Source organism: Pipra filicauda, unplaced genomic scaffold (assembly GCF_003945595.2).
Source record: "Pipra filicauda isolate LSUMZ 115617 unplaced genomic scaffold, ASM394559v2 scaffold413_size774581_pilon, whole genome shotgun sequence".
Taxonomy (NCBI): domain Eukaryota; kingdom Metazoa; phylum Chordata; class Aves; order Passeriformes; family Pipridae; genus Pipra; species Pipra filicauda.
The window spans coordinates 558,692-585,274 of record NW_024104547.1 but is presented as its reverse complement, the minus strand read 5'-3'; the positions used below and the strand labels follow the sequence as shown (position 1 = coordinate 585,274).

The 26,583-nt window shown below is 52.2% G+C and overlaps 2 protein-coding genes across 5 annotated transcripts in view; one reads left to right on the top strand and one right to left on the bottom strand.

Annotated features, from left to right (window-relative positions):
- CTNNA1 (catenin alpha 1) overlaps positions 1 to 13,350 on the top strand; it is a 119,247-nt gene extending 105,897 nt beyond the window's left edge. For all 3 annotated transcript variants that reach the window (XM_027745111.2, XM_027745114.2, XM_027745112.2), the window contains 5 exons: positions 1,002 to 1,112; positions 2,556 to 2,737; positions 3,476 to 3,581; positions 9,336 to 9,470; positions 12,226 to 13,350. In XM_027745111.2, the coding sequence (XP_027600912.1) occupies positions 1,002 to 1,112; positions 2,556 to 2,737; positions 3,476 to 3,581; positions 9,336 to 9,470; positions 12,226 to 12,513 (822 nt within the window). In that variant the 3' untranslated portion in view covers positions 12,514 to 13,350. The remainder of the gene's footprint in view (positions 1 to 1,001; positions 1,113 to 2,555; positions 2,738 to 3,475; positions 3,582 to 9,335; positions 9,471 to 12,225) is intronic.
- Positions 13,351 to 20,456: 7,106 nt separating this feature from the next.
- SIL1 (SIL1 nucleotide exchange factor) overlaps positions 20,457 to 26,583 on the bottom strand; it is a 99,907-nt gene continuing 93,780 nt past the window's right edge. For both annotated transcript variants that reach the window (XM_027745130.2, XM_039385485.1), the window contains exons 8-10: positions 24,895 to 24,991; positions 22,540 to 22,704; positions 20,457 to 20,919 (exon numbers count right to left, since the gene is read on the bottom strand). In XM_027745130.2, the coding sequence (XP_027600931.1) occupies positions 20,569 to 20,919; positions 22,540 to 22,704; positions 24,895 to 24,991 (613 nt within the window). In that variant the 3' untranslated portion in view covers positions 20,457 to 20,568. The remainder of the gene's footprint in view (positions 20,920 to 22,539; positions 22,705 to 24,894; positions 24,992 to 26,583) is intronic.

Here is a 26,583-nt window from a genome sequence, read left to right as displayed (position 1 = left end):
CCAAGCTACTTCTTAGCATATGTTCTGGTGATTTTGTGGATATACCCTGTTCTCCAAGGCCTGGAGAGGAGATGGTGGCTGGAATACTCAAGGTCTTGATTATCAGTGTATTCACCTTTGCTTTTTGGCATCTATTTTGAGTATCCATATCTATTTTAACTGTATCACAAGGTGTCCATATTGAAAAACAAGTCTGTGAAATTCAAATCATAGGAAAGAAATCTAAAGAACAGGGACTTTATTTGCATCTTATCTGTTAATCACAATTTATTGCATTTATCAGTGAAGTTCTTTGTTGGTCCAGCTCTGCAGAATTGTCATGAAGTGCCACTCTAACAAAGATGTACTATTTTGACAAACATGCTGTTTAAACTTGATAAGCTTTATAAAAAGTTTGCCAGCTACAGACTGGCAGTAGCAAAAATAAATCCTAGGCAAGCCGGAACTGGGTCAGATGTGCTTAGCCTACAGCATAAAAGCTGGCCCTTACTAGCTAAAATTTGTCAGCTTTTCCTGGGGGATAAGAGTGAATTTTGAGCTATTTTATCTGTTGTTGATTTAGTCGATGCTTTGATTCATAATTGTGCTAAAGACACCGTCTGTGGTTCTGAATCAGCCCTCAGAGCTGTGGGTAATTCCAGCTTCTGAATCTCAAGTGATGCTTTTACATTTAATCGAGTTGCAAAAACACTGTTCGTTTTGCAAACTTTTTTCTGTCTTTCAGCTGCTGAGTGCATTAGTGTCCTGACAAATCTCAGCTGTTTAGTTACTGCTGTGTAATTCTGGGGATCCCTATGGTGTTTAACATGAGCAGTCAAGCATGTATAATCACATGTGTTCACGAGCTGGATACAGTCTCTGTATTTACCTTTTTGTTGAAAACATTGAATAATTTTTACCTTCACTGGTTTCCACTCTCTCTGCTTGAAAAACAATATTCTTGTTGATTTTCAGAGCCATGAAATCTGTTGTTTGACTCTGACTGAATGCTTTCCCCTCAGACTCCTGAGGAGCTGGATGATTCTGACTTTGAGACCGAGGATTTCGATGTCCGAAGCAGAACCAGCATCCAGACCGAAGATGATCAGCTCATTGCCGGACAGAGCGCAAGGGTGAGGCAGAAATCTGAGCATTGGAAAACTGTGACCCGCCTTCAAGAAACAGTCTGAGAGGCTTTGAAAATCCAGGTTGAATTTTTTGGGGGTGGTGATGAAAATATTGAATCAGAAAAGCGATGTCCTTTGTTTCTGGTGTCGTTGTGAAAAGGAGGTGAAGTGAAATGCAGCTCGTGTTGGTCTGATGGATGTGGGAAATGTCTGTGGTTTATTTTGGATGTTCTGAAAGTTCAAAATCCTTTTAATAGCAACTAATTGCTTCGTATTTTGATTCTGCAGACATTGTAGTCACTACCTACAGTGCAGGGAGGTACAGGGCAGATGGTTCCATTGGATTAACTATTTTCAACAGACAAATACTAACTTTATGGGCGACAAATTGTTACAAAATGTCTTCTCACACACGTGCTGGTGTGTATTTGGCTACTGAACATTTATCAGGACAATGTTGAGAGGAGCTCAGAAATGAAATCATTTCAACTAACTGCATTTGCTATGACTGTTAAGAATGAAAGCATTGACAGGCAATATATAGTCATTAATAGGTGAAAACCTAAAATCAGTACATTGAAGGAAAACCAGGCCTTACCTATTGCTTTTATTTGACGTGTCCCTTCTGGATCAATAACAATTTACACTCTTGGGAAGGTGCCACAGCAGATTTTTTGTGGAAGCTCTTTTAGCCAGGCAAGACGTAGCCAGGCCTTATTTATCAAACTTCTGCCACGATGGCTTTGGAATTACACCAACTGAGAGTATTTTTTGTGCTCTCCTTCCTTGTACAAGCCTGTACCCTCTCCCCCTTTTATTTAAATGCAGACATTGCTCATTTACCTTTTAGCACAGCTGCTGCCAGAGGACTTTTCGTAACAAAGACTCCTGGAGTGCTCCTGTTACTTATGAAGGCAAGAGCATTGTGCCCCATACAGGCTGTAAACCCAGTCTAAGAGATTTTATTCAGGAGTAAGCACATACTCTTTATTTTTACTTACTCTATCCTCAGTATATGTCTTTCAAAACAGTACAACTGGCTTTTTGCAGGGAAGAGACTGGTAATATTTGTTATTATCCTCAATACCCAAGTGGAACTTAATTTTAAAAAGTTAAAATTTTCTATAAAAGACAAGTTTCCCCTCTTCATGCAGTTTTTCTTCAAGGGATGGTAATACGTGGCAGATTTGTTTGGAGTCTTAACAGTTGTATCATGCAAATGCCCATATTTTAGGTGTCAGCTTGTCTTTCTGGGCACTGTTTCTTAAGAAAGAGCATAAACTTCGATTCAAAATGGAAGGAAATGGCTCTGTAAAGCCTCTAGGTAGAGGATTGCTATAAAAGTTTTATCCCCCATCTACATGACTGAAATTGGTTATTAGTGAAATGTTCCAAAAAGCCTTCTACAAATGGCAGCAGGAGGCAATGTGAGACAACTCTCTCTTTCAGGCTATCATGGCTCAGCTCCCTCAAGAGCAGAAAGCCAAGATTGCTGAGCAGGTCGCAAGCTTCCAGGAAGAAAAGAGTAAATTGGATGCTGAAGTGTCCAAATGGGATGACAGTGGCAACGATATCATTGTCCTGGCCAAACAGATGTGTATGATTATGATGGAAATGACAGACTTCACCAGGTGAGGCTTTTTCATTTGTGCACACTCAGAACTGGCTGCTGGGCTTTCAATGGAACATGGTGCAAGTACTCCGAGGAGCCTGCTTATAATTTCCTTTAAATGTTGCCCCATTCAAGCCTGCATATTAACTGGGGAGACGCATTACTGTGCTCTGACTGGGTGGTAATAACTGTTTAAATTGATCTACAGATACACAGCAGTTATTGCCTGTCTTTCTTTCTTTCTTTAGGGTGATTCTTGTCCCAAGGAATATATATATATTTGCTCAGTTCTTTACAACATTAAATTCTAAGGGCTTCTCAGTATTGCTATACTGCAGAAATAGTTCCTAGCACAGTTATTTGCAGAAGAAAGAGAGCTTTTTCGATGCCTTTTGAAATTAATTTACCAGATTATACAACACTATTTTTTAAGTTTGATGTTCCATTCCATAAAAATTGCAAATCTGGCTTCTAAAATGTTATCTCTCATCATCATTGGGTTGCTTAAAGCAGTAAAATTTAAGATGTTTTTATTCCTAGATTTAAGCTGAATATGGGGAAGAGCTGAAAGGGGGTAACTGTCTTGAAAACGAAGGTGCTGTAATGGTTGCACCTGCCTATTTCTGTCCAACCTTTTTCCTGCAGTTTGGTGAGGAGTCACTTCCAGCACTGCATGGAACAGAGTGAGAATAAGTGATATATAGTTCACTGGTGTGGCTCTCTGGTGCTAGAAGGTAAACTCTGTTGTGTTTTGCAGAGGTAAAGGTCCACTGAAAAACACGTCAGATGTGATTAGTGCAGCCAAGAAGATCGCAGAGGCTGGGTCAAGGATGGACAAGCTGGGACGGACCATTGCTGACCATGTAAGTCACAACCCATCCCCCTGAGCCTCCAGCACAAATGAGCAATAGCAGATCTTTTAGTGCTGCAGACGTGATGAACAGAGAAAATGAGTTTAGTTTTGGGGGGGGGTTAACTGATTTTCCAGATTTGCTGCTGGAAAATTCCAGCCTTTCCTTTCTAGCTGCTCTGCTGCCACCCTGAGCAGTGTAGGCAGCTGAGGTTGCCCAGCTGAGGTTGTCCAGCAGTGACAGAGCAGCTCCTTGGCTTAAGTCAGGCCCCTGCCATTTCAGGGGAGCAATAGGCCAGCACTGCTTCAGGTCACACAGAGTCCAGGCCAGTCTCTGGCACTGAGCAGGACTGAGACTGGACTCCTGTCACACTTGGAACAGTGCTTCCCAAAGCAATGTCAGCGTGGACAACACCCTCGGAATTGCACCTGGCCTCTTGCACAACTTTTAATTTTATTTTTTGAGGCAGCTTTTTAATATTAACAATTTTCAGATGCCCCACAGACTGAGTGGTGGTGTTGTCAGAGCTCTCTGGTATTGTTTTCACAGTCAGAGGTGATGCAGACTTGGAGCAAGGCTTGCAGTGACCCAAGTGTGGCTGTGCTGTCCCGTATTTAAAAGGGATTTTTGCAGGATTGCATGAGCATGGCCAGCTCAGGGGGTTTATGCAATGCCCATCTCGAGCCACTTAGAAACTGGGTTGGGCCAAGCAAAAGCACCTCTGGTCTTAGCCCACACCCAAATTGCAGAGAAACATCAGCATTAGTAATAATATTCCACCTTCAGGAGTGACTCTGAAATGCAGGGAGATTAAGTCTGAGATCATGGACTAAACTTTGTTTTGTCCAGCTGTCACTTGCTTTGCAGTCCTTCCCTGGATGGACGTTTGTAATGCAAGGTTTTAACTGAACCCATGTCACATGGCAAGTAAATAATTGCAACACAGATCCCTCTTTTAATGTTGCATCCAGAGGTACTTGTCTACACCCTGATGTATTAATGATGCAGGAAGAAATGTTCAATGGGGAGATAAATTTGAAAAGTGTTTCTTTAAATGGGTCTCCTTGCTATAGCATTTTGAAAGCCATGTTTCTGGGAGAAGCAGGTGTGCAGCTGATGTAGGCAAATGAAGCAAGGAGCAGTTTGTGTTAGAGATCTCAGGGGATCTTGGGCTGAAGGTTTACAATGCTTTTTTTTTTTTTTTCATTCACATGTTTTATGCAAACTTGGTATATGGTTTTCTGCACGAAGCCATTTCAAAATATGAAAAGAAACTAAATGGCTCCTTTTAGTAGCAGTAAGGTCCTTAAAAATGTAAAAGATTAAGCACATGTTTGAAGATAAATACGAGCAGCACTGTACAGTTAGTCATTTTGACAAGAATATAGCTTTTTCCCCAAGTCCATGCTCTACTAATACTTTCAGCTTGCATATTTCATTAGATCTGCTTACATTCTCTTTGGAAACATGTTAATGTGGGATGGTGTGACAGTTACAGAGCACAGAGCACTGATGCCTTCCTGTGCCTAATCCTGGGAGCAAAGGATGGGGTTTGTGTCCTGTGTGCTGGGTGACACCAGTGAATCATGACCTCATGTGTCACTGTGTCAGGAGCTCCCCAGCTCTGCTGTTGGGCACTTTTACAGCACATTTCCTTTGAAGCCCTAAAAGTTGTTACTCAAGGTATTTCCCATCTGTTGGGAAAGGTCTCACCATCAGCCCCAGGTTTTCCCCACGGTGTTCCATCTCTCACTCCAAGAGCAGAGGCTGCTTGCTGGGAATGAGGGAATACAGAGCAGTTATGAGCACAGAAATGACAATGATTTGCTGCAAGACAAGGATTCTCTGTGTGATTTATTTTTCCAGTGTCAAAATACCTACAAAGCCAAAGAAAAATTCTGTCATTTTTTTTCTTTGATAGTGTGGGGAGGCTGAGGTTGCATCAGTTCAGATCATCCAGTGGAAAGGAGCTGGGAGTGAGGGTAGGGATTGCCCCACTACCCAGTGAAAGGCTCCAGCAGCCTCTTGCTGGGGTGGCTGGTTCCTGGCTCCAGGGGCTGGTGTGGGGAGGTGCCCAGGGCACAGGCTGGTGGCAGCTGCTGGCATGTGACACCAGTGCCCATCCTGCCAGGGATCTGCCTCCCCAGAACATCTGCTGACAGTTCCTCCTGGGCCCAGCTGGCACCCAGGGCAGGGGGGCGTTTGTGGGAATTCCTGATGCAGCAGGTTCACTCCCCAAACTGGAGATGCAGTGGGAGGACACACCTCTGGTTGCTGGTACACCAACAAACCCTTGGGGAGGGGGTTGTGTGCTTGTGTCCAGCAGAACACACCAAGAGCTAATCTGTCTTCTGTCTTCCCCTGCACCTTTTCTGTGCAAAAAGGAGAAAAAAAAGGTGATTCTCCTTCTCTGCAGACTCAGCTGGGGTGGTAGGAAGAGAATGTGGGTGTTTGTTCTGTCCAGGGGGACCCTGGGTTTGACTTGGAGCAGCCAGTTTTGCCTGCAGCCAGCACTGAGTGTGTGGCAGCATCTCAGTTTGGGTGGTTTGGGAAGGTGGGGGTGACCCCCAACACCCATTTGTTTCCATCTCCACTGCAGGGCCATGCTGTGGGAATCCTCCCAGGCCAGCTCTGCAGACAGGGGTTCGTGTCTGTGCCTGCTGTAGGTTAATCCAATAACATAATCTTTCCTGATCAGTGGTGAAATTGTTGCCTTTTGGGTTTTTTGGTTTTTATCTGAGTGCTCCTGCCTGGGAAAAGACAGGGCTCATACAGGCACCCACAGTGCCTTTTGTTGATGCTCCTTTTTATCCTGTGTTACATCTCTATTTAAACATCTGTCTTTGAACTGAGTCCTCTATTCTGTCTGCAGAAATAGCATGCACAAGAGAGGATGTGGTTTTCCATCTCACATCATATAGATACACACAACCCAATGATAATTCCCATTCCACTGCTTCCCCCACCAATGTTTTGCTCCCTTCAGAACATGCAACAGCCTCTTGCCTTGACAGTGTCTGTCCTTAAACAGTTTTTGTAACCCCATAAAGTAGCTGGAATTGTTGAGCCACCCCTCTGATGTGCTGTATTGTGCATTTGTCAACCCTCACCCCCTTCCACCGCTGTGCTGCTCCCTCGCTGTGTTAGATGAGCTCTTTGGGAGATGGAGAGTGGTTTCCAAAATGGTAATTGGAGCTTTTCATTAGCTCTTTGGCCAATGCTATTTGTGGGCTTTCTCTAAAACATCTTGTACTGCTGGCTAATATTGATTAGCTTAAAAAATTAACCTGCAAGCTTTGCTGCTTCGTTAGGCAGGGTTTCACTCCACTGATGGAAGCAGTGTGCCCACGGTGAGAGTTGCAACGGCTTTGGGTGTTTCATCACCTTCCTTGGGCCTGAGAAAGCAGTTTCTGTTATTTGCTGGGGTCAGATGCCCATAAAGCCATGCAGATCTCCACAGCCTGATGTGCTTGTCCCAGCTTACCACCAGTCCCTGTGTGTGTGTGAGTTCTGTCCCCCACATACAGTGCTGGATTATCTCTGCTGTGCCCAGAGACCACTTTGGCTTAGAAAATCCACTTGTTCTGGCCCTGGAAAAGCACATGTATGTATGTATTAGCTACACTCCCCTTCATTTCAGAGTTAAATGTCTGTTCTGGCAGATCAGTGACTGCTGTGGGAAGCAAATGCTTCATGTGACCATGACCCCTGTTTGCACATCCCTGCCTGGGCAACACAACGATCTCTTCTGGTCCAGCCTCCTTGGGTGCCTTTTTATACAGGGACACATCAGTTCCTGCTTCCATCTCATAGCTAAGGAAAGAAGGCCTGCAGGGAGAATTAGGGCTCAAGCCCTGCTGCTGGCACCCAGGAGGGGATTTTTACCTTGGCCTGAAAGGGGAGGAGAGGCTGTGTGGCCATCAGCAGTAAAGCTCAGCTTGAGTGAAGCATTAAGTAATGAACTGGTGCCACGTTTGAGATTAATCTTCCAATCATGCCATGTCCATTATGAGTCCTTGCTGGATGGTCTGCTGCACAGGATCAGGGTCCTGGGTGAAATGGGATTTTGATGTGAACAGGGGTGTGTGGAGAAAAGCTCTTAAATCAGTCTGGATGGGGTGCAGCTGTTTGGAAGGATGGAGATCACTGCAGGGTCTGCCTGTACTCCTGTCCCTGGGTAATGCCAGGTGAATTCCTGCTCTGCTGATACAGTGCTAGAGCTGAAATAATGCTGGGTACAGCCTGCCTTAGTGCACAAAATAAGGATCACTGTGAGTCTGAAAGTGGTTGTCCAGGAGACCTGTGGATGCAGGATGGGAAGATGAGATGATGATGGGCAGAGTGGCCATTTCAGTGGCTTGTTCAGGAAGAACAAGCACGTGTGCTCATGGTGGGGTACAGCTAGTGATACTTCTCTGGGGTTCAGAGCAGGGTTTCAGAAGGTGTGTGTGGCACAATGTGATGTAAATGGGGTGGATGTGAAGCTGCAGGTGTTCTGTGTGTGTGGTCAGAAATGCTGCAGGACAGGCCATGATATCCCCTCTCCCTGCTACAATAGCTCCTGCCATCAGGAATATATCCAGTCTGAGGTAAAAGTCTGTCTCTTGGGCACTGGTTGCAGCACCATCAGGGATGTCTGGAGGTCAGAGCCTGTCTGAATGTTGCCCAGCTGGGAGCTGTTTGGTGCTGCTGTAGGTGCCCCATCAGCAGTGGGTGCAGGGGCAGGAGTGTGGCACGTGCCCCTTGGCCTTATTCAGCAGCAGCACCAGACTCTGGTGGGCAAAGGGTCTGTGGAGGTGAGTGTGTGCCAGCTGCTCTGTTCCCTAGTCCTCAGCAGCCCATGGGGCTGACGTGGCCCCTGTGGAGATGTGCTACTGGCAACCCCATCACTGCTGCTCCCAAAGAGGCTCCAGGGCTGGTGTGAGCAGCAAAAGCCTTCCCACAGCCCTTTTGTCTGAGGCTTCCAGAGCCTGTTCTGGACTGTGGCTGCCCCTCAGCAGGACCCCCTCTGGTTGGGAAATCCAGCATGAGACTGGCTCATCCATCACCTCCCCACTCAGCTGGGGTGGCCCTTTGGCTCTGTCCCAGACAGTGACAGCTTCCCAGCCTGCACGGCAGCCTCCAGATCCTGCAGAGTCTTTCGTGCAAAGCTGAGAAAGTTGCCTTTACCTTATGGATGAGTGCTCCAGCAAGCACCTTAAAAATGGGACTTTGTGCCTGGTGAGGAACCTGGTTTTCCCACTGCTAAGAGATGGGAGCAGAAGTCAGGGAAATATCTGTTTGCTGCATGTAATTGAGTAGCTGTCGGGTTTGAAATTTCTGAGCTTGAAATACTTCAGATTGAGAATCAAGACAGGACTTGGTGACATCTGCTAGTTACAGCTTGAGGTCTTGGATATCAAAGCATTGCTGCTGTGTCCTGCACAGTGTACAGGAAGGACCTTTTATAGTTAACAAACCTGCTCTGGAGAGGGCAGGTAGCCCTTGTCCTCCTCCTCGGGAGCTGAAGGGCAGCCTGCAGCTGAAAGGAGCCCAGAGGTGTGTCCAGTGCTGCCCGCATGTCCTCTGCCCCATGTTCTGGGTTTTAGGTGCATTTAGTGCTGCTCAGGTATTGCTCAGTTGTCTCTTGAAAACCAGAGCTCTGCAGGGAGGGGAGTGATCTCTGGGGACATTCCCTGTTGCAGGAGGAGGTGTCTGGCTTCTCCCTCGGTGGTTCGTGTTCCCGATATCCTGCCCTCACAGTCTCACTTGTCCTTTGTCCTGCAGTGCCCTGACTCTGCGTGCAAGCAGGACCTGCTGGCGTACCTGCAGCGCATCGCCCTGTACTGCCACCAGCTCAACATCTGCAGCAAGGTGAAGGCTGAAGTGCAGAACCTCGGCGGGGAGCTCGTCGTCTCCGGGGTACGTGTGAGCTCTGACGTGTCTGGCTTTTCCTTCCAGAGGGAACAATTATTCCAAGCTGAGCTTTTGTGTTAAACGCTGTAGAATATAGACAAGAGATTTTGGAGCATTCAGAGTTTTAATGTATGCAGAGTTTATGTTGCTGGCTCGTTGTTCTGGGAAGAAACACTTGCTGTGAAAATACAGACTTCACATTTCCTTACTCACCGGTGTTTGTAGACAGTTCACTTCACCTCTGCCCAATCTACTGTTTTTCCAGGCTGCTTTTCACTCTTAGTGAGGTTAAATCACTTTAATCAGCATAGCTAAACCTACTCCACATCTCTGCACAGCCTTGGAACACACTGGGGTCCTGCAATGCTCCAGAGATGTTAATATTTCAGGATAGCTGTGCCCTGAAGAGTGCAGGGATTTTTAGTGGCTGCTCTGGTTTCTGACAGCTGGAAGCTGCCCCAGGCCAGCCTGCTTCCTTATTCCAGCCATTACTTTGCAAATAATTTTTTCACTGTAGTTCATGAAATGCTTCCTCCTAAGAGGAGTCTGTATGATGGATATCTGGGAGGAGGGCAGTGGAGCTAAATTCCTAATTTCTCCTGGCGTACTTTTCCTTCCCCAGGACAGGCATGTTTGATCACTAGGGCTTTTGCCCAGATATGTCAGGACTGAGGTAGGAGGTTTGGAGAAGGGGCAGAAGTGGCTGATAGTCCAGTATTGTTCCCTGAATCCTTGACAGCAAATGGAAAAAAACTTACCACCTTCTGCCATTTTGATATCACAGAATCATGGAATGGTTTGGGTTGGAAGGGACCTTAAAGCTCATCTCGTCCCCCCAACGATGGGCAGGGACACCTTCTACTATCCCAGGTTGCTCCAAGCCCTGTCCAACCTGGACACTTCCAGGGATGGGGCAGCCACAGCTTCTCTGGGCAGCCTGTGCCAGTGGTACTTTCCAGTTTCATATTTCAGATGGTTAAACTTCCCAGCACAGGTTTCCCCCACAAAGCAGGTGGAGCTGTGGGACAAGAGCTCTGGATCAGCAGCAGCTGTGGGGGTTCAGCAGGAGCTGCTGCTGGAGCAGAGGGAGCAGAGGTGGGGATGAACACCCTTGCACAATCTTAGCCCATCTGAGGATGACGGGCTGTGCTGCCCCTCCTGCTGTGCCAGTCCCCTGCTCGTGTTCCCAGCCCTGCGATCCCGGAGCTGCGATGGAACGTGCTCCTGTGGCTGCTGTTCTGTGCCTGATGTCCTGGGAGCTGGAAGGCTGAAGGCATCGTGCTGTCAAAGAAGTGGAAGTGTCATTATGCAGTAATAAGTATTCCAGGGTTTCACTGCAGTTACTCAGTGTCTCCGGGATTTACATCCCCTCTGCCATAAATTAGTTATATGAACAGCCTGGCATCTGTACTCTGATCTCCTGGTTTTATCCCTTCTCCTCCAGTCTGTCCACTGGGGCTGGATGTTGCCAGCAGGAGTGTTAAGCTTCTGTCAGATAATCAGATGAAGACCTCTTCCAGTTCAGAGACATCACCTGTCTAAGGGTAGAATTGTGTTCAGTGTTCACACCCTGCCCGTAGAGCGGAGAGTGCTGTGAGAGCAGAGCCACAGCCCAGGCAGGCAGAGCTCGCACTCTGAGCAGTCTGACAATTCATTTACTGAAGTACCTCCCTGCTCTTGTTGCATTTAATGTGATTCTTCCTGCTGTGGTGATTCATGGAAACAGTCAAGTGCAGGGGAAGTGGTTTCCAGGCTGGGGTGAGGACAGCAGAGCACATGGGTTTGCTGGAGGGCACAGCCTCGACCTGCTGCTGTGACACTCAGAGCACAGCGGGTGGGAAGGAAGGTGCCAACAACCTGAGAAGAGCCACCCCCCCCTGCCCAGCTGGGTTTGCTGCTGGACAAGCCATGGCTTCAAGAAGAAACTTTCCCCCAGAAACTTCCTGTCTGCAACAGCAGGATTTAAGTGTGTAGAGGCTGCTGAGCTCTTGTGTAAGCTGAGCAGAGGTGCTGAAACCCTGCCCTGCACCAAGCCCTGCTCCAGACTGAACCCTGCTTCACACCAAACCCCTGCCCAGATTGAAACACTGACCCAGACCAAACCCTGCCCCAGACCACTTGGCCTCGACAAGCCAGGGATCCCCCCAGAGCAGGGCACTGGTCACTGGAGAAGGGAGTCCCAGCTGAGGTCACCTCAGTGCTCCTCCCCTCTCTCTTTCACCTGGCCCTGATTTTGGCTTTTGAACCCTGCTGTGCCCTGAAGCTTCAACAAATGCATTTTTTTCCAAATTTTGATGCTCTTGTAAATCAGGAACCAGCTGGGAAAGGGCTCCAGGCCTGGCTGATGATGCACTTGTGTTCCTTCCTTCCCAATACAACTTAATATTCTAGGGCAATTTAAATACTTATTATCAGTGATTAAGATATTACTACAGCTCTATTAATTGCATTAGAGAATAAGCTACTGTTAAAGCTTAGTCACAAAAGCAAACAGCAGAATACAAATCATTCCCATTGCTGTTGATATGGAAAATGCAGACAGTGGGGCAAACTGTGCTTCCACCTTGGTGGCACAAGTGAGGTTTGTACCACTGAGTGTCTAAAGAAAAATCCTGCCTCAAACTGGGAACCTCAGGTTCCAGATGAAACCCCAGATAAATCAGTTCTCGAGCTCTTTTGCTTTCTCAGCAGTGCCCTGTTCTCTGGAATGCTGTGCTCTGGGGGTCTGTGGTGTGTGACACGTGTGTGCTCCCGTTGGCAGGTGGACAGTGCCATGTCCCTGATCCAGGCGGCCAAGAACCTGATGAACGCGGTGGTGCAGACGGTGAAGGCGTCCTACGTGGCCTCCACCAAGTACCAGAAGTCCCAGGGCATGGCTTCCCTCAACCTCCCCGCTGTCTCCTGGAAGATGAAGGCTCCTGAGAAGAAACCCCTGGTCAAGAGGGAGAAACAAGACGAAACCCAAACTAAAATCAAGAGGGCGTCCCAGAAGAAGCACGTGAACCCCGTGCAGGCTCTCAGCGAGTTCAAGGCCATGGAGAGTATCTAGAGGAGGCCTCTGGCTTGGGTGTGTTTTTCTCTAGCCCACTACTGCTACTTCCAGAACTCTACTTTTAATACCCTAAGGATTTTTCAGAAACTTACTATTCCTCAAAATGTATTTACTTAATATAATTTTGATAACTTTGTTTAGATTACATGGGGAAATACTCAAATTTCTAAGTCCTATCAGTATATCTTCAGCCTGCAGAAGTGTGTTAATTTAGATGGCTTTTAGATTCCAGGGGTGGATTTCTAGCTGGAAATCGTTTTTTATAATCTTGCTTTAAATGAAATATTCTATAACCAAAGAGGATTTTACAGTAACACTAACGGTTAACACTAATATTGAATCCTGCTACTCAGAGACTCAGTTTATCATGGTGATCAAGAGAGGAATCAAGTCTTTTCACTCAAAAACATAATTAGTGGAAGTATTGTATGTGTTAGTGTGTATCCCTGTGGTTGGAGTGGAGAGGGAACAAGCTCAGAGGAGTATGAAAGTGCAGCAGGCACTGGCTGTGGGACCACAACTGGAAAACATCTGGAAAAACCATATACCTGTGCCTGGGTTGGGCTTTGCTGGGGACCATGTTTGCAGATGTGCTTGGTGGTGTGTTGGGGATGTGATGCTGCTTCTCCTGGGCTGCCCTGGAGCCCTTTTCCTGACGGGTGGTTCCCATCGGCTCGGGGGTCACTTCTCCCCCCGGGATCCCGGAGCCAATCCTCACAAACACATCCAGTCGTGTGGGCGATCCTTCTGTGTGACACCGGACGGAATTTGAATGCCTGGTTACAAATTACTAGTGTATTTTGCTGCGGGACACTAATAAAGTTGCTTTTCCCAGCTGGTGTATTGTGGTGCAGTGAATGGAGCCGGCCCAGCCCGCCCCTCGCCCCCCCTCGCCATTCAGATGCAAATCAGCTTTGTGCTCATTCCTCATAATTGCTCTGCATCCCGCCTTGGGCTTCCAGAGGCACCCAGGAAATCGTGTTTGCTCAGGCTGCAATTCAGAATGTACATTATTTGTGATAACTATAGCTACAAGGTATAATTTCACTGTCTTATTTAAATTTTATGAATTTCAGTGTGTTTTACATGTCCCAGTCCAGGCCAGTGCTGGAGAAGCAGTGCCTGCTCGGGTCAGCACCGTGGTGGCTGTTTCTGTAAAGCCTCCACCAAACTGGAGCAGCCTGGGCTTTAGTTCATGTTTAAACTGCAGCCACATTTTAGAACTGAGCCTTGGCACTGATACATTATAATTTTATTTATCTCGATCAGTTTATAATTTACTATATCAAGGTTATTGCTGTCATGTTACTGTAATGCTAATCAGAATAGTTCTTGGGATATTTTTGCCAAATTTATTATGTTTTCAAGCATTTTAGCCTCTTGAGTACAGATATTAAACAGTGGAATTATAGACTAGTTTCTGTACGCCCTTAACAGCTAAACAGGCTCGGAGGGGGAGCTGATGTGCTCCTCCACTGGCATTCAGGGGTTAATGACACAGAGAGGCTGTAGGTCTTGTTTTACAGATAATTATTAACAGATTTCATACAATTTTTTTCTCCTGGTATTTACATAATTGTCTTGAAGGCAATGATTAACTGCTTTTATACAATATAGGGGGTTTTTTCTCCTGGTATTAATTGTTGTCTTAAAGGCAACATTCCCTGGGCTGTTCAGGGAGTACATCCAGTACCCCCCGCCCCCCAAAATACAGTCTATTAATAATCTATTAATAAACTTTAAAAAACAACTCTTACATTAAGGTGCACAGACAAATTTACATGTATTTAGCTTTTAAATAAGTTAGTTTAGTTTATGCTACAAACTTTGAGCATCAAGTTGGCAAGAAATTAAAATATGGTTCCCCCTTTGGGAGAAGTGGTTCGAACACCCAGGGGGGGCAGGACCAGGGGACACGACAGGGCCTGGAGGACAAAAGCCCCGAGTCACACACACATCTCTTGTACCCAAGAATTGTTCCTCTGGGAATCCCAGAATTGCCCCTCTAGGAATGCCAGAACTGCCCCTCTAGGAATGGTGTTTGGAGGAGGGCAGGGGAGGGCAGGTGGGTTATCCTGGAGCCCCTCCGGCAGCACCAGCTCCGAGCCCTGCCCGCGGTGCCCGAAGCACCAGCGGGGCCTCCGGCTCCTTAAGCACCAGCCCAAGCCTCCGGAGGGTCAGGAGCTCAAAACCCCACGTAAATCCCCCAATGCTGCCGTGTCAGGGAATTCCAGCCCAAACCAACCCCCGTGTCAGGGAATTCCAGCCCAAACCAACCCCCGTGTCAGGGAATTCCAGCCCAAACCAACCCCCTCGTGGAAGCGGCAGCGGCACCGCGAGGGGGTCCGGCCGCCAGCGGAGCTGTGACTTTATTAGGGAGCCAATTGAAGAGAATTACAGTAATTGCTGCTCGCTGTAATTAAGCGCTGGGGAAGGGCTGTGCAGTCGCTCTCGCTGTGGCTGCTGGAGGGAGGACACTCCGCTACCAGGAGGGAGCGAACGCGGCCGTGTGGGGTGGTAAAAGCTGCGAGGTGGGAATGTCCTTCGGCCCCTTCCCCGATGGTGTGCGAGGAGCTGAGCCCCCCTTTCCCCTTCCCCAGCCCCTCACGGGGCTCCAGGGGCTGGGGATGGAGGGGACTCGCTGTGGCTTTGGGGAGGGAAGGGCTGTGGGCTCTTCTGACCACCAGCTCCCTGCGCCTGCTCCCCAAGCACTGCCTCAAACACCCCAAAGTACCTGAAGAGGAAGGATTTGGGGTTTTTTTTGCAGACCTGGCTGTGCAGGGATGCTCGGGAAGATGAACCCACATTACGTGTATTAATGAAACCACATTAAATCCCCAGGAGATAGTCTTACTCCAAAATTCAAGTGCTCTTAATTCAATTCCACGGTGAATCAAGCCGCGCTGAATTTATGCCGCTTTAATTGCGTGTGAAGGTTTCCCCGCCGCGGTTTAATGGTGGTTAATGAATGCCTTTCCCACTCTGTGCTCTCCCTGTGCCCCAAGCGGCTTTGAGAGGGCTCAGGGAGCAGGGGGGGCCCGGGGGATCCCGGGGCAGGACGGGATGGGTGCGGAGTGGAGCACCCTGAGCTGTGTTTTCTGACACTGGTACTTTCAAAGCAAGCCGAGGCAGCCAAATCTCAAATGTGCAATTAGAGGGGAGGGCAGAGGGGGCGAGGAAGGCTGGGGGGGTCAAAACCCCCAACAAATGGGTGGGGAAAGGCAAAATCCATTAAGGCACAGCGGATGCTCCAGCGCTGAAGGCTCAGGAAGTTCCTGTGTTTGCGTGTTGGAGGCTGGTGAGTATCCCGGGAGGCACCGCCCGTGGGCTCTGCTCTGAGCCTCCTCCCTGCCAGGATCGGGGAGCTCCGGATGAACCAGCACAACCCTCCTGATGCTCTTGTGAGTGCAAGGGAAAAGAACTGGCTGTTGCTGGCCTGGCCACGTGTGTGATTCCAGCCCTGACAGGCTGTCTAATGCCTCACTCCCTGCTTGGGGATGGCGGGTGGGGGTGACCTGGTTGGCTCCAAAATCAACAAGTGCCACCTCCTCTCCCCTAGACGTGAAGAGAGAGGGGGTTCAGTGAGCCCTACCCACGGTCTCCATCTGCCCCAGGACCCCTCCAGCTCTGACTTGCTCCATACCTGGGAAGCTGCAGGGATTTGGGTCAGTGGGCCGTGAGTCACCGCAGTGGATGTGCCCGTGACACCCTGTGCCGGGGCAGCACGGCTGGGCTGGCTCTGCACAGGAGCTGGGGCAGGACAGGCTCGGCCCTGGCCCTGTCCTGTCCTGCCCACAGCGCCGAGGGAGGGAGGGAGGGCAGCAGCCCTGTCATTGCCCCGGGCTGGGGACCAGCAGCACCATTTGGGGAGCAAACCCCTCATTAGTGGGGACACTGGCCCGGGCTGGGATTTATGGACAGGGAAAGCAACGCCGTGCTCGCCTGCGCTTCTCCATCACCCCTGGGGACACACGGCCATGCACACTGGGGAAGGCTGCCCCTTTTTGGGCTCCAGATCCAGGCTGCACCTTTGGCCAGGCTGCCAAGGGCACAGCTTTTGGTGCCCTCTAGGACTCTGTGGCTGCCACTGCCTCCCCCAACACTGCCCTGGCTGCACTCCCAGTGCTCCCATTTGGAAACCCCTGAGACCTGCAGGAGCTCCAGTGGTGGCCCGGGGGGGGGAACTTGGGGGCTACAGCCCAGGAGTCCCTCATGGCCACTCCTGCGTGGAGCAGGGCCACCCATAGTGCCCATCACCTCCAGCTCTGCTGGTCCTGCCTGCAGCGTGCCCACCCCGTGCCAGGAGGGGATGGGCTTTCTCTGCTCTGAATTTAGTGAGGGGGGGCTCACCAGGCTGGTCCCAGGAGGGAGGGTATCTGGCTGCTGCAGGGGGACTGCCCTGGGTCTGCATTTGATTTAAGGCTCCTGGTGCTCAGTATTTCCAGGTGATTTGTGTTTATTTGTTGTGTTCAAGCCCCAAAGGGAGCTGGCCTGGGAGCAGGGAGTGCTGGCAGCTGGAGGGGCAGTGGCACAGCACAGCCCCAGGGAGCACCCACCGCCTCAGGGACCCCCGTGGGACAAGGAGAGGGCTGGGCCAGGGAGGTGGGCAGGGGGTCTCACTAAAACACAGGCAGCTGGGCCACAGGGGTGCCCTGTGTCCGACAGCAGAACCCCCACCACGAGCAACTGTGCCAGAAAAGAGCCAAAATGGCTTTTGGCAGCCAAACCCCAATGCCAAGGTCGTGCCAGTGCTGGCTCTTGGGGGTTGGGCAGAGACCCCCACCCACCAGCACAGGGAAGGGACCAGCAGCACAACCCCATGGGGGCAAGGGCTGCAATCCCCCCAATGCCATTGTGTCCCAAAACACCTCGGCCCCAGGGCCATGGCTGCCACCCCTGTGCCGGGCACAGACCAGGAGCACTCGCAGTCCCTGAGCTGCCCAAACTGCCCTCAGTGAGGGACACGGGCACTCCCAGCCCCTCACCCTGTCCCCAGGGCACCAGAGGCTCTGGCCAGCACAGGTGTCACAGCACCAACCAGATCCTGCTCAAAACCATGGCAGTGTAAAGGCTTTTAGGAATAGAGAGTGAGAGTTTTGGCTTTGGGGGTTGGACAGCCAGGGCTGGTGGTGTTTTTCTCCCTGGCTCAGCCCTTAACCAGGTTTTAGACCATCCCCACCTTGTTAAATCCAGCTGAAACAGTGACGAGGCCAGGCAGAGCCAGAGAAATCCCTGTGCTGATCCCCCGGCTGTACTGGAGCTCTGCTTCCCCCTGGCATTGCTCCAAGGGCTTAGGTTTCCAGCAGAAAAGCCCCTTCCCATGTTTGTCCTGCCTGTTACCCTCAGATATATGTATTTTTTTTTAACCTACAAAGTAAAGCCCTGGCATCACAGGCTGGGAAACGCATTTCAGAGAAAAACAAAAAAAAAAAAAAGAAAAATCATTTTTAATGCCAGCAAAACAGGCTGAACCAAAAGCCGAGAAGGACCCAAAAAAAATCAATAGTTATAATTAGCCCTGCTACTTAACAGTGACAAGCGACACGCTGTGCATGGCAGCCAGGAATATTTCAGCATGAAGGAGGGCTGGTGGCCCTGAACCAGCTGCAAGGAGGTGCCTGGCTGGGGTCACAGTGGGGACTCTGGTGGCATTTGGGCACCAAATGCAAAGCCCTGCAAGGCTGTGCCAGCCCTGGCTCAGAGCTGGGGGACAGAGGGACCAGCCGGGCTCTTCTATTAATTTATTTCCACACATATTTTAACGCCGGTGCTGCTGCCCCGGGGCCCGGGAGCCGCGGTGGGAGCGGCGGTGAGAGAGATGCCTTTTGTGCCAGAGCTGGAGGGGAACACAGGGATTACAGCTAATCACCTCCTGGCAGCGCTGCAAGCAGACCTGGAAGGGAATACCGGGATAGCAGCTCCTCTAATCACCTCCTGGCCGCGCTGGCAGCAGGGTGTGCTCGGATGTCCCCAGGGTGTCCCCCCAGCCGCCGGTGCCAGGCGGTCACGGGCAGCTCCGCAGCCGGGACACCCCGGTGCTTGTGCTGCCTCCACCTCGTGCGCTGCTGGGAGGAAACGCTGCTGCCCAAAAACTGCCCGCAAAGAGGGGCTGGCAGGAAAGCTGCTGGTAACCACCCATGGCAGTAGCCAGCCCCTGGCTGCCGTCACATTTCAAGGCTGTGAAATTTGTTTAGAGAGGTTTTTTTACAGGAACAACGGCTGCAGGGTGGGAGTGAGACAAACAGCCCCCCCCCAAACGCCCGCGGTGTTCGATCGCTTCTGGCAGACCTCAGATCCCTCCTGCTCCCAGCTCCCCCAGGACATGGGATCTGAGGGGCTTCCCTCCACAGGGGATCAGCAGATGCAGCTCAGCTGGGGACAGTCCCCATGTAGGGCACCTGTCACCTGTGTGGGGCAAGGGAAGGCAAAAGCCTGGTGTGAATGGTCCCAGTGTGCACATGGGGCACACGGTACCAGGAGGGGACAGCAAGGTGGAGCTTGAGCTTCTCCTCCCCCTGTCCCTCTCCCAGCCATCAGTGGCCACCAACCAGCCTTCAGGGCCCATTCCTCCTCCATGCCAGCACCCCAGTGCTGGCCCAGGTCAGGCTGTCCTGGCACAGCCATGGCCAGGGGACACGTGCCCATCCCCAGGCACAGGGCAGGAGTGTGAGGCTCACTGGGCTCTCTGCAGTGTCCAACCCTGCACAGTTCTCACAGGGGAATTGTGAGAAGTAGAATTCATCACTCTTTATTAAAATAAAACCCAAACCTTCCCTAGAAAGGGTTCAGAACAAGGAGGGGTTTGGACTGAAAGACCAGGTTGGACAGGGCTTGGAGCAGCCTGGGATAGTGGAAGGTGTCCCTGCCCATGGCAGGGGGTGGAACAAGGTCCCTTCCAACCCAAACAGACAAAATAATGAATAAATTTAGTTTTCATAACTCTCTGCTGCTTGCAGTGAGGTGGCAGCCAGAGGCTTGGGCAAGACTTTGGATTCTCCTCACCTGAAGATGGGTGATGTGGGGAGACAGAACGAACTCAATGAGGAGAGGGTGGAACATCCCCAGTGGACCGTCCAGCGGGAGAAGCAGCTTAAGGAGGTTCATGGGGGAAGGGCCATGAGTTGAGGAAAGAGAAGCTGCAGCTGGAGGAGTGTGTGGAGGGAGATGGCCAGCCCAGCACATCATGGACAGAGTTCTGCACAGCATGGGTGGAAAACCCTTGGCTGGCCAGTCTCAATCCCTTGGGAGCCACCTCCAAAGACAAGAACAACACAAGTGGGAAAGCTCAGTGGTCTGTTGTTGGGCAGGGTGTGCTTCTGAGCGGGAGAGCCCCGGCCATGGCTGGAGCGGCTCTGGGGCTGTGTCACACCAGGGCTCACGGGTGTTCCGACTCCAAACCCTTGGGCTGTGGCTGACCCTGAGCACAGAGGGGCTGGGTGACTGCACTGAGGGGTGGTGGGGCTGGGCCTCAGGGGCGGACATGGCCACGGGACAGTCCTGCTCCAAGCACAGCCTGGATAAGAGCCCCTCCAACCAGGGCCTTATGGAAAGAGTGCCCAGCCCTCCTGAACAAGCACTGAGCAATCCCCATCCCAGTGGTGCTGTCCAAGGGCCACGGTGCCTCACACAGGAGCAAACACAGATCACAGACATGGCAGGTCATCACTGGGCATGGACAAAGGCAGCTCAGAGCTGTGGGAACACACACTTTGTGCAGCAAAGCTGCCTCACACAGACAGCCCCACATCCCTCAGCCCTTCCCACCCAAATCCTGCAGGAGGACTGAGAACATGCAGAAGGTGCCATGGCAGGGGCTCTGTCAGTTGAGCCTCCACCTTGTTCCCTCCACAGTATGCACCTCCATTTTTGCAGCATTACCACATGGAAAACGAGACGTGCCACCCCCAGATGTTTCAATAACAAAGCTGTTGGCCCAGTGCTGGGATCTCATTTTGTCCAACAGTTTATTCCAAAGTGCTTTTACACCGGTGCCATCCAAACTCACACTGCCACCCTGAATTATCTGGAGTTGAACTGAACCTACAGTTGCTTTCACCTTAACTCCTGGATGATGGTGTTTATGGAGCCGAGGAGCTCCCTGAAGTAGCCGTCCTTGTCCCCTTCCCGCTGCTCCTCGGCCGCCAGCTCCTCGTACTCGCTGCGCAGGAGGCCCAGGGTGGTGCCCAGGGCAGGGTCCCCCCGGTAGTGCTCCCTGCAGAAGGCCATCAGCACACCCACCAGCTTGAGGACCTTCTCCCGGGTGTCGTGCTCAGGCATGGCCAGCAGGTTGGGAGCCACCGCGCACCAGTCCTGCTCCACCACCGCCGGCACCAGCCTCACCTCCCGGTACTGCTGGATTTTCTCTTCCATCTGCTCTCCGTGCTGTGAGTCCTCAAGCAGCATCTGCAGGAAGTGGTGGAGCACAGATTAATATCCCTGTCAGAGAGAAACTCTCCCAGGAGGTGGCACGTGGTGGCAGAGGAGGATGCACACCTGGTAACACCTGCCTTGGACGGTGACTTGTCACAGAAGACCAAGGCAAGGTTGTGTCCTGGTTCCCTGCCACAGGGGCTGGTTGCTCACCCTGGAAAACTCCCAGTGACTGGGAGTTTCTGTGTCCCATGGCCCTGAAAGGGCATGCAAAGGGCAGGAAGCTCAGTAGACCTGGAAAGTCTCTGGTCTGCTCTGGGCACCATCTCACAAACATCACCCACCGCTGGGGTCTGTGCTGCTCCCACCACAGACATGGAGATCTCCGTGTCCTCCAGCCCCAGCCAGACCTTCCCCTCCCAGCCTGGTCCAGAAACACCCCAATACTGTCAGAGCCTGGTCGTAAGGACTGACAGGAATGACACACTGGGGACAGTGAGGGACAATGCCAAGGAGACCTCCCCTCTCCTCGTCCCCCTGCCTGATGAACTGCAAGCAGGATTTGGGGTGACAAGGAAAGAATGTGGCAGAAAAAGGCACCCCAGTGACTCATGTTTCAGCACCAAGAGCTGCCAAGGTGGTTTATGATTTCCAACTCAACCCACCCCAAATCTGCCACCCCCACTGGCACCCAGGGCTGTGCCACCTCCCCCATGAAGCACTGGGATTGATGCACGGAATTCCCAATCCAAAGAACAGTGGAAAATCATTGTTTTAACATAAACTTGAGAATCTGCTGGGCTGTGCCCTGCCCCAGCCCCACAGAGCCAGGAACAGATGGGGCTGCTGTGGGGGGCTGCCAGAAGATGGGCAGCAGGATCAAATGGGAATGGTCTGAGTCAAAATGCCCACGTCCTCTCCTTTCCCATGGAGCCAACAGGATCATGTTAGAGTCAGCACCTGATAAGATTTCAGACCTGCGAAAATAATTTGCACCTTTACAAAGTCTCCTGGAAAATAACTGATTTAACACAGAGGTGCTGCTCTGTGGTGCCTGCAACCCAGGTATTAGAGCAGCCATAATCCGCGGGGCAAATTGGCCATAAACTGAGCCAGAGTGGATTTAATTCCCATACTCTGGAGTCAGGGAAACGCACGGACTGAACAACAAGCCATGCCAAGGAAAGATGGGCTTTAAACTGACATTTACAGCAGTAATCTAGGGTATTTGAAAATAAAACACTGCACATGGCAGGCCGGGCCCCAGCGAGGGCCGTGCAGCAGGGCAGGGCCTCTCCAGCACACAGGGGCACAGCGGTGCCAGCCGGGCCCCGGCTCGGGGCTGGGCACCAGCAGCTGCACACCACAGCCCAGTGCCTGCACTCCCTGCTCCTGTCCTTGGTGTTGTGTTATTTGAACACCCTCGGGAGGAAAGGGTGGCAGTGGCTTAAAGAAATGTAAAGGTTTCAGCTCGCTCTGGGCTCTCCCAGGCTCTCGAGCCCCGCAGTGTGGCCAGAGGGCGGGAGGGGACTCGGCCCCACGGCACCGAGGCAGGGTTGGCCCCTCCTCACCCTCGTCCTTTGAGGATGCTCAGCGTTAGCTCGGTGGGGGGAGCAGGTGGGGACCCCCGTGGGTCCTGTCCCAGCTCCTCACCTTCTCCATGATGAGGTCGTAGAGCAGCGTCACCACACGGACGTGCAGGGTCTCCATCCCCTTCTGCCGGAAGAGGCTCCTGAGCACCTGGAGGCCACCCAGCTTGAGGAACTGCTGCTGGGCATAGGGGAAGTGTCTCAGCATGGAGGACAGGGCGAAGAGAGCCTGGTGGAGAGAGAGAGGGCCATCAACACAGCGGGCATGGCTACTGCATATGGCATGGCCTCTCTTCATGGCACCCATGGGGACAGCAGCAATACCCCAGCCCACCTGTGCAGAGCTCCCTGGAAAATGCATTCCAATCTCTCCTTGTCAAGGGGCATCTCCAACAGTCCCCTTTGCTCCTGACCCCAACCCCCCTCCAGCACCACGAGGCTGCCCAAATTTGGGTGACTTGCACCTGAACCCCAACCTGGGCAGTCACTGTGCTTGGTAGATCAGTAACCCAGAGGGACCCGTGACCAGCACCTGACAGACCCAATGCCATCACTTCTCCCTGCTCTCCCTCTCAGTCCTTGGTACAGAGCCCAGTTATGGGGTTGGAATGGGGTGAGGGGGGTCCAGACCGCTCAGCAGCCCGATCCCTGTGAGATAATTTGGATGCCTGAGGTGATGCCCCTGCACCTACATAGTCAGAGGAGAAGACCATGATGTTCCCCAGCACCCAGCCCTGGCACAGGGCCTGTCAGGGTGCAGCACCACGTGCCAACAGCCAGAGGCCCAGCACCCCTCAGGCGGCGCAGGGTTAGTGCCGAGGAGGCAATTAGGAGCCACTCTAATCCCGCTGGATCTCACACTGTCTGGCTTTGACAACCGTGGTGGCAGAGGGGAGGCTGAGCCTGCCCGGGGCAGGGCACGGGGATGCTCATCTGGGCGCGTGCCAGGAGCTGAGCCGGCTCCTCCACACACCGGGCTGGGCCCCGCTCCTGGACAGATCCGAGCTGACAGCCATGTCTTCCCCAGTCCCATTTGTTTCTATTTTCCATTTTCCGAGTTGCCGCTGGTGAATTTGAGATGTTTCTGTCTCCGTTTTTAATCACAGGCCAAAGGACGGGGGAGGGAAGGGATGCACTTTTGGCCTCGTTGTCGTGCACTGCTGTGAGCACCGGGGCGGAAAAACCACCGGAGCGAGAGCTGGGGGCGGCTGCCCTGTGCAGGAAGGGTCTGGGGCACTGACCTGTCCTTGGGATCCTTGCCTGGAGAGAGGCAGGAGATTGTGCACAGCACAGGAACTGGAAATTAAAGGCCTCTGTCCTCCTGGAAAAGGGGGTTCGACCCTTGGAGGGTCTCATAAGGCTGCATGTGAGTGTGGGCAGCACTGAGCCCATCCCTCTCACTTCTCCAGGGGCTGCCAGCGGGATGCACTCAGGCTCAGTGGAAAGAATTATTCTGGAGCCAGCACCCAGGGGTTCACAGTGATGCTGGTGAGGGCCCCTGCATGCCCAGCCATCCCTCTCCACCCCAAAACAAGCTCTGGATTGAGCCAGAGGCATTCCTGGAAGGAGTTTCTGAGCATGGAGAATCCTGTGGTGCACTCTAGACAGATTTCCTCATATCCATGGCCAAATGCAATGGGATTCTCCAGCCTCTCCCATGCTTTTTGCTTGATGGAGAATTCTTCCCAGGGATTAAAGGGGAACATGTTTTTGGGAGCTTGTTATAGCCCAGGCAGCACCCAGTGGTGTGAGCGACGTCCCAGACGAACAGAGGAGCTGACGGTGCCCTCACCCTGCAGGACCCCTCACACAGGAGGCCCCTGTGTTAAACAGGGCTGGGGGGAGCAGCCAGGTAACGTTCCAGGGGTGGCATCACACGCTAAAGCGAGGGTAATGGGATCTCATGCTCCAGGGAGTGCAGCAGGAGGCCGGGCGGGAGGGGCAGGAAGCCCCCGGCCCGACGGACAGCGCTGCACATTTGGCTGGGGGCTCTCGGCGCTGCTCGCTTGGCTCCAAAGCCTCTGCCCAAGGCAGGACACGGGGCTGGCTCCAGCAATTAGCTCCTTCAAACGTCAGCTCCCGTGTTGGTTGGACTCTGACTGCTCTGCCTGTCATGGGGACCCTCGTCTGTCCCCCCGAGGGGCTGCAGCACCACGCCCTGTCCCCGTGGGCTGTGCCCGTTGTGTGTGCCACTGCTGGCTCTGGGGGCAGACCCACAGCATCAGGGGGCAACCAGCACTGCTGGGGGTGGGCTGGTACCCAGGGCCACCCTCCTGCACTCCTGGGAGCAAAGACCACCCAGTGTGGGAAGCAGCATGAGGTCCCACACTCTCCAGATGTCAGTGACTTTCTGAGGAGGGTTTACATGGAGTTCAGCACAAAAACAGCTTTTCCCAGAGGGGCAGCCCCACTCACTCACCTTCTTCCTGACAGCCAGGGGTTGTTCTGTGGCCAGAATAACCAGGAGCTTCTGCAGTGCCCCCCCCTCAATGGCTTCAATCTGGACTTTGGGGTTGCTGCAGGGACAAAAGCAAAAGGCAGGTCACCAACACAGGAGGGCACGGCAGGGTGGGAGGGAGCCTGCTCTGGCTGTACCGGCCATGGTGTGACAGCAGGACCAGGGCAGGGACTGTCCCTGTGCTGGCCCTGCTGAGGCCCCTCCAGGGCTCTGTCCAGTTCTGGACCCTCATGGAAGAGAGACACTGAGGGGCTGGAGCGTGTGCAGGGAAGGGAACGGAGCTGGGAAGGGGCTGGAGCAGCAGGAGCAGCTGAGGGAGCTGGGGGGGCTCAGCCTGGAGAAAAGGAGGCTCAGGGGGGACCTTCTGGCTCTGCAACCCCCTGACAGGAGGGGGGAGCCGGGGGGGTCGGGCTCTGCTCCCAGGGAACAAGGGACAGGAGGAGAGGGAACGGCCTCCAGCTGTGCCAGGGGAGGGTCAGGTTGGACATGAGGAGGAATTTCTCCATGAAAAGGATGGTCAGGCATCCAGGGAAGTAGTGGAATCTCCGTCCCTGGAGGTGTCCAAGGAAGGCCTGGCCATGGCACTGAGTGCTCTGGGCTGGGGGATGAGGTGGGGATTGGGCACAGGGTGAACTCGATGATCTGGGAGGTCTTTTCCAACGTCAGTGGTTCTATTCTGTTCTATTTACAAAACACAGCAGACATGAATGAGGGTCAATCTACCCTGATCCCAAAACAAATCCCCCAGTTCCCACTGACCATAGTTCATGGTTATGGACAAGGTACCCCCTTCTCCAGGTAACCCCTGCAGCCACCTCAAACACAGCACATGACCTAAAATGATGGCAGTGGGGCTGGGAAGAGCCATCCTGGCCACCCATCACACCCCCACATCCCACCTGTCTTCCCCCAGCAAGGAGCCCTCTACTGTGATTTCCCTCACAGCCATTAATCCTCTCACTCCCCATCACACCCACTCCTCAACAGCCTTTACTTTTCAGTTCTTGCTTCCTCCTCTCCTCGCTCACTGTGAATGTGCTGAGTGACTGAAGTGCTGTGGTGCTGCAGCCCCTGCCTCCAGCTCACCAGGAGCAAGGTCCTGTTTGCCCCCACAAATTACACCTGATGCCACCACCCACACAACTCCCACAGCAAGTGCTTTTCTCCAAGGACTGCAGTGGCTAAATCCATCCTTCTGCCTGCAAGGACAAGCTGGAATCTCAGGTCTGGATGTGAGCAGCTGCCCAGGGACAGACAGACAGGCAGGCCTTGCCCACCGTCTGCACTGCCCTGGGTCCAGCCACACTGACACACTGCAAACCCACTTCTGGTACATCTTGGGAGGTGGAGGAGAGGTCAGGTGCTACAGGCTCCCTCTTGGCAGGGCTTTCACAGTCGGAGCACAGCACACTGACTGTCTCCATCCCTGATCCCGGGTCTCTCATGCTCCGAGAAACAGCTCCAGCACTTCAGCCTTTGCTCCCCCCTGAAGCAGCAATTGCACAGTGCCCAGACAAAGGTCACCGATGCTGTGACACACCCACAGCTCCCACTGCTCCCGGGGAGCTGCTGGAGCAGCCAGTCCAAGCCCCCTCCATGAAATGAGAGAGACAGAGGCAGACAGGGTCATAAAGAAACAAAACCAGAGAC